General features: G+C 40.8%; 1 protein-coding gene across 2 annotated transcripts in view; it reads left to right on the top strand.

Moving 5' to 3' along the window:
• SGCD (sarcoglycan delta) overlaps window positions 1–12,189 on the top strand; it is a 371,321-nt gene that overhangs the window by 205,554 nt on the left and 153,578 nt on the right. For both annotated transcript variants that reach the window (XM_077924624.1, XM_077924625.1), the window contains one exon: window positions 2,955–3,140. In XM_077924624.1, the coding sequence (XP_077780750.1) occupies window positions 2,955–3,140 (186 nt within the window). The remainder of the gene's footprint in view (window positions 1–2,954; window positions 3,141–12,189) is intronic.

The following is a 12,189-nucleotide window of genomic DNA, read 5'->3' on the forward strand; positions in this document are numbered from 1 at the left end:
TGCTTAGCAACAAGGGCCTGCTCAGCTGTAGATGTCTAGTAAAAACATAACTGAACGAGTTCCATATATGTGGTTTTGATTTGGTTGATGAAAGTTGAGGTATTATAGATCTCCACTGAGTGTTGTAGATATTCCACTCAGCTTAAAGGGCTGTCCCTCCTTCTATATATCACAGCCCCATGAAAATTAATGACTGCCCTTATTTCCACACATCACCCTTCCAGAGAACAGAATGGATGTCATTTGTTTCAGATGTCACAGCTCTAATGTACCCTTTACTTTTGAGATGTTGCTCTGATAACTTTGCTCCCATCACACTGTTGCAATGGGATGAATTCATTATTTCCTGGCATTCAGCATGTTCCATCAACTCAGGGAACCATATCAGCATGTATCTAACAGGCCGCAAAGTGGGTGAAATGCACTCACCCAGGAGCTCACTTGATGGCCTTAGCTAAGTTTTAGCCTTCCACTGGGCATGGTAATATGGGGCTCATAGATATAGATCACAGGGGCTTTTGCATGTAAGCTATATGGAGTGCTTTACGCATTGAGGCAAATCGCACCTTAATTCTAATTCTATTATTTCTTCGAGATGACCTGTGAGCATCAGTGTTTAACAAACCTTGACAACTCAGCTTGCTCAAGGTTGCTCAAGAAACTCATAGGCAAGTCTGTCTGTGCTGAATATTGCACGACCCCCTAAAACAAACTGTTGAAAACATTCAGTCCAGAGAATGACAGGCAAAACCCTTTTGCATTCTACTCTCAGGAAGGGAAACAACATGAGATGAGCCCACTCTGTAAAAGTAAAGACCAAAATCTTGTTTACTCAGCTAATTTTAAGATTATTAATTTGCCTGATATTTCTTCAGTTAAAAAAACACCAGTTTAAATGTGCATACATTTGAATATTTAAAATGCTTTAAAGATACACTTAAGGGTAGTAATCTAGATAATTGCTATGAAATAAGGACTTCTGAGAAGCTAAAATCCATTTCTTAGTTGCAGTGGCAGTCAACTGGTGGTCCACTACCATATATGATTGATTGATTGATTGATTGATTGATTGGCTGATTTTTGTGCTCCTCACTCCCTTCTGCAGTGTCTCAAGTGATAGGAATGGGAAAATTCTAGCAACCATCTGATGAATGGAATCTGCTCCTTCCAAATATTACATGCTCAAAAGAAGTACTATTGTCAAGTGTATGGAAAGAGACAAAAATGTTACTTGGCTGTTCTATACAAAACGTGTGAAAGAAGCAATGATGTTTTCCCCTGATTGTCCACAATTTCCTCTCCCACTGCAGTCCTCACTTTGCCACATCCAAAGCATTTCCTTTCCTGAGAACTCCTTTATGCTCAGGAGATAATGTGTTGGAAGGCTTAGGGCAGGCTTCCTCAAACTCAGCCCTCCAGATGTTTTTGGCCTACAACTCCCATGATCCCTAGCTAGCAGGACCAGTGGTCAGGGATGATGGGAATTGTAGTCTCAAAACATCTGGGGGGTTAAGTATGAGGAAGCCTGCCTTAGGGGCTGCAGTTGGGAGAAGAGAGCAGGGAATTCATTTTGCATGGATACAACCCATGGTATACTACTTACATATATATAAGTAAGTGAACACTTCAAACTCATAGTAGCAAATATGCATTGCTGGCTAATTTTATATGCCTTTCAAATAAGAAAAGCTTTTTTTGCCATTTGTAGTGCAGCCAGATTACTCAAAGATAACCAAATCAAGAAATCAACATTTCCCAGTGCTTTAGGTTTCTTATCTGGCATTAGACCATCTAATTGCAAAGCATACTTCAAACAAGTCATCATGCAGGGATTTTAAACACCTTAGTTTCATCCTTCTTACCTATTTCTATAAGAAATGGCTATTGAAGAAGAAGTTGTGTGGAATTGTTGTAAACTAATCAGAAGGGTTTTGTGCAGCACTTGTTTTGTTCAGCAAACATTCCTATCTGCTATTTAAAAAAGTATTAAGCAGTGATAATAAACAAGCAGGCAGTTGAACATTCATATAGATTCAAGTGAACTATGATATGCAAGTAATAGCGTTCTCTCCCTTTCAGACTCTGAAGCAGCCTTTCTCAACCTTGGGTCCCCAGATGTTTTTGGCCTACAGCTCCCATCATCCCTGACCACTGGTCCTGTGAGCTAGGGATCATGGGAGTTGTAGGCCAAAAACACATTATGTAGGTTTGATACTATTTTCACTGTCTTGGCTTTCACCAAAGAATTATAATAATTGTACTCAATAAGGTGCTGAGAATCCTATTAGAAATCTGTAGCTGGCCCATTCCCAATATCCCTGATATGTGGAAATAATATTAAATACTCTTTTAAAGAATTTTAACCACCATGTTTCTGCTGCTCAACAGTGTTGTCGCACCAAAAGAAGCATGGCAAACGCTCTCATTTAAGAACCAAAAATATGAGTGTGTATGAGTGGCTAGAGAAACATTGCGTACTAAGATTGCTTCAGGGAAAGAATCCCAAGTACCATTCCTCTGTGCCAGGAATAATTTTATTTGATATGATTTTTGTGTGTGTATTAAAGCCTCAGAGAAGTAATATTGCATCCTCAAAACAAAGTGCTGAACTCAACTCCTTTTGCAAAATGCATGCAAAATTTCCCCCTTAGGATTTTGAGGAGCCCTAGAGTGCCCGCCTTGCAAAAACCTGGAGCTGCTAAGAAATACATTTCAGATGAGTGTTTTTTTATGGGAAATTTCTCTGTGATTTGAAATGTATATAATATACCTGCATTATAATTAACTGTATATAAAATAAACTGAGGGATAATACAACAAACTAGAGAGAGACATTTTATCCAGCAGGTATTTTCAAAATCCTTTACAATGTATGAGCATAGTCTCCTAATTGTCTGTGTTTATCCTGCAGCTTAACTTATACCTTTTTATGTTTGGTTGTGTTTTCCCCACAGATGCCTCAGGAACAGTACGCACACAGAAGCACCATGCAGAGCTCAGAAGGACCCCATGTATACAAAGTGGGGATTTATGGCTGGCGCAAGAGATGCCTCTATTTCTTTGTGCTACTCCTAATGATTTTAATTCTGGTGAACCTTGCTATGACCATCTGGATTCTCAAGGTTATGAACTTCACAATTGTAAGTAGAGGATGCTACATTTGAAGTGTATCTTGCTTTATGTTAGCACATACAGCTTCAGTGCTGTAAGGTTTTGGGGTCCCAAGTACACACATGAGTCCACCATATCAGAATAATCGAACGCTGGAGGAAAATGTAGAAAGCGTAGCTGTTTCAGTTTCCAAAGATCTGCATATTACTTTTTCAAAAACTGAAAATCCTAGTTGCCAGCATAGGGAAAGTTACTGTTGTCTATCTTCCTCTGACCATATAGAAACAATCTTAAAATCTGCCCGTATGCCAAGGCTTATTGCAGAGAAGAAACTTGGTATAAATAACTTTCCTTTCTAACAGGTATTGGTTTTTCCAGGCAAACATGACCTGAAAGGTGCATGAAACAAGTTTTACTTTTGTTCTTAAAAGGAAGTATGCTGCTGTGTGCAGTGGAAGAGAATGGAGTGTGTTGTCATTCAGCTTTAAATACAAACTACTCTACACACTATTCCCCAGAGAATCAAGCAATAAAATCAGTTCATTGTTTAAGAGCATGAAACTTCTTCAGGAAGAAGAGAATACATTCCTATCACTAATCTGTAAAGGTGATTTTCATTGGTTGGTTTATGAGAAGTAGCAGTGTTGGGTTTTTTGTTCCTTTGTAGAAGACTCTCACCTGAATAGTTGTATTATAGTGCATCTGCTTCCTTTCCTTTCACTTCCCTTCTTTCTACTGAAGGGCAGATCAGGTCACCTATCTTGTGGAAACCAGTGGGATATTGTTTAAAATGATGAATTGCACTTCATCCTCACTGAAGAGATAAACCCACAGTAAACTCCTGCAATACAGAGTGATCATATAAAGTTGTGCAGAAACCTGCAAGATGCTGTGGAGACTTCTTCTGAATTATTTTTTGGGCTAATATGTAACAATACTCCAAACAGTATGCCATATGTTCACAAGCTTTTAAGCCAGATTCTTCAGGGCTTCCCAGATGGTTTTATTTTTGTACAATCATTATACTGTTGTGCAGGTCTCAGATACTTGTGTTTGCACTTCTGATACAAAGACGTTTCATTTCCCCTAGTGTTTTGTCTCCAGTATTTTGTGATGGGGGTAATTTTTCCTTCCTCATAACCCTGCTGCTATGTCAGTTGCCAGAGAGAGTGGCATGTGGAATGGCATAGGCATTGATGGTCTCCATGACACCACTGATTACCAGTGACAGAACTATGCCTTCCTAATTTTGTGAAGTTTCAAAAGGTTATGTTTCACAAAACAAAAATGTTTAAAGATTGAATGATTAAAATGCACAGCACTCATGCAGTATGTTTTTTAAAAATATATATATGGGGATATTAAAAAATTGTGGAAAAACAGCAAGTCTATCCTCTCTTGTAGTAGCTCTGTTTTTTGGTGTGTACACCCCCCCTTTGTTTTTGTTTTTTCTTAGGCTGCATTCCAGTGCTCACTTACCTAGCAGTAAGCTCCATTGCACTCAGTGGGACCTCTTGTGTACTTGGATTCTGCTGTTAGTTGTTTGTTTGGCCTCTGTGTTATGTTACTTGTTCATTTGTTGTTGTTGTTGTTTAGTCGTGTCCGACTCTTCGTGACCCCATGGACCAGAGCACGCCAGGCACTTCTGTCTTCCACTGCCTCCCGCAGTTTGGTCAGACTCATGTTTGTAGCTTCGAAGACACTATCCCACCATCTCGTCCTCTGTCGTCCCCTTCTCCTTGTGCCCTCCATCTTTCCCAACATCAGGGTCTTTTCCAGGGAGTCTTCTCTTCTCATGTATTGGAGCCTCAGCTTCACGATCTGTCCTTCCAGAGAGCACTCAGGGCTGATTTCCTTAAGAATGGATAGGTTTGATCTTCTTGCAGTCCATGGAACTCTCAAGAGTCTCCTCCAGCACCATAATTCAAAAGCATCAATTCTTCGGTGATCAGCCTTCTTTATGGTCCAGCTCTCACTTCCATACATCACTACTGGGAAAACCATAGCTTTTACTATACGGACCTTTGTTGGCAAGGTGATGTCTCTGCTTTTTAAGATGCTGTCTAGGTTTGTCATTGCTTTTCTCCCAAGAAGCAGGCGTATCTTAATTTTGTGGCTGCTGTCACTATCTGCAGTGATCATGGAACCCAAGAAAGTAAAATCTCTCACTGCCTCCATTTCATTTAGTCAATCTTAAAACCACCCTTCATAGTTAGGATCCCAGGATGGTCCACAAAATACAAAACAAATATTTTGAACTTTTTAGTTTAGAAAAAAGGTGAGTGTGGAGGGACATTAACATGGTGTGTAAGTCTAGGCATGGTGTGGATAAAGTAGATAGGGAGAAGTTTGTCCCCCTCTCACGTCATTGTGGAACACAAGGCCATCCAATGAAACAATATTAGAGGATACAGGACTGACAAAAGATAGTACTTCCTCACATAGTTAAACTATGGAATTCTCTCACATAAGGTGCAGTGATGGCCACTAATTTGGATGGCTTCAAAAGAGGTTTAGACAGTTCATGGAAGATAAAGGATATTAGCGGCTACTAATCATGATGGCTGTGTTCCCTCTGTCAGAAGCAGGATGCCTCTCAGTACCAGTAGCTTGGAACACAAGTGCCAATGTGTTCACTTCTTGTTTGTGGTCATCCTGTAGGCATCTGATATGCCACTGTGAGAATAGGATGCTAGACCAGATGGGTGTTCTAAGGATCTTATGGGTTCTACCACTAAACTGTGTCCTAACCCTCATTGCCCACACATGGACCACTATAGCCTCCATGGCTGCAGCAATGTAGTGATTGGTGGGCTCTGCAAGATTGTAACACTTTGTTGTGGTCCATTTCAACTCTTTGGATAGGTTGCAAGTTGCACCATGCCCAAGACCTATGGTGAGCCATGCATTGAGTTATTCTAAGGCTCACTTACTCAGTAACCGAGGAAGAAGCCATCAACACAGAGTTCAGAAGAAAATAAAAATAAAAATCTTCTACATTTACTGCTGGATTTCAACTATATATCCATATTCACGCTGTCATGTGATCTTTTGACAGCAATGATCAACGTGTAAAGTTGAAGTCACTTACCACAACAAGGGAAGCATCATCTGCTGTAGGAAATAAAACTTTTTTCAAGGCTTCCCCTTCCCTCTTTTCCTTATGCCTGTTTATCAGCACTTATTACACCCTTGAGCTTTTTCCAGCAGAATGTTTGTTGTGCTCATTAAAATACAATGAGCACTTATTGGGTATAATGAGCTCTCATTGTATTTTAATGAGTGGCACCACTGTCCTGTGGTGCTGAACTCATTCAAGCTTTCTGGGGTAGCCTCAGGGATGAAAGAGAAATGCTGAGATGCCTGCACTTTAAAAACATGTAGGACTCTTCAGTTTTACCTGCTTCAGGAATGGCTTTCCACCCATTAATGACTTTTATCTGCAGGTATTCAAGGGCATCATTTAGTCTATATCTGACCCACTGCTAGCATTTCCCCTTCCTGCAGTAATTGCATTTAGCCTGACAGAAGGCTTGAACTTTGAGGCTGTCTCCAGAATCTTAACACCTACTTCCTTGTCTGCAGTGTTTGGGTTCCAAGTTGTTTGAGTATCAAGGTGTCTGAGAACCAAGGTACCACTGTATGTATATCTTACAACAAAATTGAAAGGGTGTGATGCCCTCGCCCTTATGGCTCCCAAAGCGACCCCCCCCCCCCAAAGATGCTTCCTTTGGTGTTGCCCATTCAGTGGTGGCCCTGGCATTGGTGGGCTCACTACCTAATACAGCAGTCCTTTGAGGCCCTGAAGAAATCAGGGCAGAACCTGCTAGCTGAAAACTGCCGAGTCAGGCCTTGCTGGTCCCTCTAGGAAGCCAAACTCTTCCAGAAACCCCACATGTAGAAGACAAGCCAGCAGTAGATGGTACAGCACACTCTGTTTGCATACTCTCTTTACTAGTGTGCAGTCATAGTTGCTCTGAGACAGGTGTGCTTGGGTAGAGGGTGCTTAGAATTTGAACTACTCTCCTTGCTTGACTATTCTGACCATACATGAAACAGGTTCGAAAACCTTCAAGTAGGGTCCTACACAAAATGGGATTTGCATCCCCGTCTCTACTGCTCCCCTGTCAGCACTTCCTTTCCCAAGAGAGAAGGAAACCTCATCTGGAGGAAGCAGACGACAGATGGCAGAAAAATAGTAGAATACATCTCCTTGGCTGCAAATGGCATCCTTCGCATGTCATTTCCTGCCAAGCACCATGGGCCTGACTACAAGTAGAGTGTGTCCTTTACAGTCAGTAAGAGGCTGGTGTTCCCTATGCCCATCAGCTGCCTGTTTCTCATCCTGCTTCCCACAAGAGAAACGCTCCCCTGCCCCCTGCTTTGGGAAACCGAACTCACAGGGAGTCGGGGAAAGTGGTGGATGTAGTGAGGTTTGCAAAAACATGAAACAGTCTTTTGGGTGTTCAGGTTAAGCATATTTTAAGGCTTTAGGTTTTTTGGGTTGTTTTACTCAAGTATTTATCCTGAATGCTTCAAAGAACCAATTAATCTTCAGAGTAAGGTAGAGGAGGCTCAACCATCCCTTCCTGTGAGACATGGTGAGGTTCAGTGATGGGATCTAAAATGTTTCACACGCTGATATCCTTCAATGGATCATTTGTGTTGGTGGTGTAAAACTGATTAAGCATTTTTATCCCACCCGGGAAAATATATCGCTGTTCAAATAAAGAGGTACTTTCTGCACTGGTTTGCAATGCTGAGACCAATTTGCATTTGTGGCATTAAAGAAAACAATCGACATATTAATCACCTGAGTCCTGAATACTGTTTGCAAGCAAACTTTCAAATTAAAAGTACCTGATGAGCAAGGCAAAAAGGAAAAGATGGAAGCTGCAATCCTTTGGAACATGGAACTAGGCCTCACTGAACTCAGTGGGACTCCCTTCCAAGTAAATATGCACACTGTCAGGCTATCATTTCTATATTAGAGCTGAAATTTATATTTAAATGTTCTTAAATAGAATGCTGATTTGCACTATATAAATGTCAACGGTGGTATTATTATCTTGCTTTATTTCATAGGTGAAAATGAGCTTTGGTTAGGAAGAGTTATTTTTAATACAATTACTCCCTCTTGTGTGTAAACTACCTGCCACGTTTTAATTATGCAAGAACAGTAGGTGAATAATGTAGCGGCAAAGATGGATTGGAGATTAAAAATTCCATCCAGGTCACTTTCTCTAATTATTGAAAGTAATGGGGTTTGTTTTAATTATTTTTTTCATTAAAAATTCCTTCTAAATGAAATACGATCATGGAGCCATTGCTCCCCTGTTAATGATTTATCTTGGGCCACCTTAAGAATAAATAATATTTTTTTATTTGACGGCACTGCCATAGAGGGAAATGCTTCAGTCTTTTAGCTTAAAGTTCTGTCTCCTGTAATAACAGCCAAAATAAATTGGCTAAAACTAGTCAGCTGATGGCATGCACTGAAACCTCTGTACTGGAGCCTCTGTACAGTGGTACCTCGGGTTAAGAACTTCTGGAGGTCCGTTCTTAACCTGAAACTGTTCTTAACCTGAAGCACCACTTTAGCTAATGGGGCCTCCCGCTGCCGCCGCACCGCCAGAACACGATTTCTGTTCTCATCTTGAAGCAAAGTTCTTAACCCGAGGTATTATTTCTGGGTTAGTGGAGTCTGTAACCTGAAGCGTAAGTAACCTGAAGCATATGTAACCCAAGGTACCACTGTACTGGCATAATTTCTGCAAGAATTATGTATTATCCACACTCTCTGCAAAATAGTTTTGTGGAGAGGTCTATCCATCTGAGCCTTGGTTATATAAAATTCCCAAGCTATATACAGTTATCCTGCCTTCACAAGATTACCATCACATGAAGGAGAGAGCACACCTGTGCTCTCTGGCCCCATCTTCCATGTTATGTCTTTGTCATCTGGCTCAGCTATGTCCAATGTGTTGGGGATGGGTGATTTAGAGCTTGGTTACACAGGGTTGTAAATTACATATGGATCCCTCTTAAGTAGAACAGGCTCTCCTCTTCTCTTCAAATTTCTCTTCCATTGTATGGATGGGTGGGGTGGGGTGGGCTGGGCTGGCAAGAATACAGCAGTGAGGGGCAGAGCCAGCAAAAATGACCATGCTCCTCTTCTCGTGTGATGAGGACTATGTTCTTTGGCCTTTTTGTTTTTCTAAATCTCCTCCAATATAGATGCAACGGCCACTCTTTCCTCTAGTGCTGTGTTCAGGGCAACCTGAAAATTCTCTTACCTGTTTGCTTATGTTGACTGGCCAAAGGTACGAACATTTGCACAACACACTTGAATATCAGCTTTGTTTAAGCATGTTCTTTTTGGGCAAACCTGAGTATATTTACATTGCAGTCCATAGCTCCACATTGCTATGCAACCTTACATTCAGGTTATCCTGCTCACCTTCTTATATTTTAATTCCTTACAAATATTAGAAGCCTACATCTAATGTCTTCAGATAATAAACCCCTAATTATTCTTGCAGCTTGAATTGTATTGCATGTGAATCTTACCATTTCACAATTCCTCCTTACCTTCTGCCCTTTGATAGAATCTGTAATAAAACCTTTTGCTGCTTGGACAAAGTTAATTTCCACCCACTGGTGATTTTGGTTTAAGATTCTAATACTCATGGGCTGACCACTGTTTGTTCTTCTTGTACAGTTACTACCTCTGCAAGTATATTACTGTTATGCATGGGTAGGCAAAAATAAGGCCCAGGGGCTAAATCCAGCCCAATCGCCTCTAAATCTGGTCCACGGACGGTCTGGGAATCAGCGTGTTTTTACATGAGTAGAATGTGTGGTTTTATTTAAAATGCATCTCTGGGTTATTTGTGGGGCATAGGAATTTATTCATATTTTTTTCTTTCCAAAATATAGTCCAGCCCCCCACAAGGTCTGAGGGGCAGTGGACCGGCCCGCTGCTGAAAAGGTTTGCTGACCCTGCGTTATGCTTAGCTAGCTTTCTTGGGTCAAAACAAAAGGAATACAAACAGCATAATCCCCCAAACTTCCAAGTTAAGATATAGTTATAGTACCTATTTATGTATACCTGTATACCAATGGTACCCTGCATACCAATTTTTGATTGAGGCAAGTCTCTAAGTATGTAGAGCCTCTGGACAATGACAGTCCAGGATCATGCCTCTCCTGTGACCTTGGATAACTGATTTCTGCTAGGGCCAAACTAGTTAAAACATTATTCCCATAATCATGAGCTGTTGTGTGAATTGCTTTAAGTGGGATTGGGTACTTGGATCCATTCTCTGCCCACGATTTACATTTGAATAAAAGCTCCATTCACAGCAACGGAAGCTTTTCTTCCAATCCAGGTAGCACATATTGTGTGGATAGTGTCTTGTCTGGTTTGGCCATTAGAATAATGAGCACTTGCTTAGATCAGTAATGGACAGAATATAGATTGGCATCTACTAATAGATCTCTGGCTGATTTGCAGTAGATCAACAACAGTTTATGGTATCTAATAATGCAGCAACAAGTAAAATTGCCAATACAGTGGATGCTTGGGTTGCGAACGGGATCCGTGCAGGATGCACGTTCGCAACGTGCAGTGTCCACAACCCGCAGCGTTGCGTCTGCACACATGTAGGTTGTGATTCGGCGCTTCTGCACATGCGTGACCGCCAAAACGCGTTCCAGTACTTCTGGGTTTCAGCAGTCCATAACCCGAAAAACACAACCTGAAGCGTCTGTAACCCAAGGTATGACTGTAATCATCACCATCATTTGCTGTGGCTCAGCTTATGTGAAATGCTTGCTCTTTGCTTTAATGATCCTTTCCTGTCAAACATGAGCATTAATTAGTTGCTTTTGACCAGGTTTTGTGCAGCTCTGTGTTAGAATTTGTGATCTGTACTAAGTCTGCTGTAGATGGGGGGGGGGGGTATCAGTATATACCTATATGGATCTTATTGCATATGGAGATAACCCCAGTTTTGCTCATGAGGATATGGATTATCAGTTAGTGCAAAGCCTATCATTTTACACATTGCACTTGGAAAGTGTATCTTACAGTTAACATTTCCCTTTAACCAAATGAACAAACTCCCTTATGGATTTAAAATTGGTAGGAAACAGGCAGTTGTACAGTAAATGAATACAGCATGCAGGAGGTGCTGTAGAGTCTTCTGCAATATGTCATATGGTGTTGGACATTGATATGAGAAATGTTGATGGGTATGAGATCAGTCTACTATTTCCTATTGATCTACATGGAAAAATCCACCAATGGATGACCTATTCCATCATAAAGATAGGGGTGTATGTATGTGTGTACATTTATGTACACAAACACACAGCATGAAAATATGTTGAGAGAAGACCTTTAAAGGAACAATTCCTTTAAAGAGAGCTGGCGCCACTCTGGAATATATATAGCTCAGCTGTTCAGTACTAAGAAACTAGAGTGAACAGTAGCTCAAGTTTCATTTATAACATTTTGTACATTCTTCTGTGTCACTTGAAGCATATAGCAGACCCTAAACACCACACAAGACTGGGAATAGACACTGACTGTTTGGAAAGGTGTTTAAGCTGACCTTAAAGAAATAGTGAAAAATGCTTGGATTTTTATTTTTTAACAGCATGTTAAGGAGACTGGGGCAAAGCAATGTAGCTTTTCAAGAGAAGAAATGTCATGTACCACAGGTTTTGCAGTTTTATTCTTTGCATGCATCCATGGTTAATATGTTGTAAGCAAGCATAATCTCTGTGGATGATCAAATCTGGTTCAAAGCAGACATTAGTGGCAGCCCAATGCATTACCCTACAATGATTTAATTATTATTATTATTTATTATATGTGCATCGCCGAAGAATTGATGCTTTTGAATTATGGTGCTGGAGAAGACTCTTGAGAGTCCCATGGACTGCAAGAAGATCAAACGCATCCATTCGTAAGGAAATCAGCCCTGAGTGCTCACTGGAAGGACAGATCGTGAAGCTGAGGCTCCAGTACTTTGGCCACCTCATGAGAAGAGAAGACTCCCTGGAGAAGAC

Source organism: Podarcis muralis, chromosome 2 (genome assembly GCF_964188315.1).
Source record: "Podarcis muralis chromosome 2, rPodMur119.hap1.1, whole genome shotgun sequence".
Lineage (NCBI taxonomy): Eukaryota > Metazoa > Chordata > Lepidosauria > Squamata > Lacertidae > Podarcis > Podarcis muralis.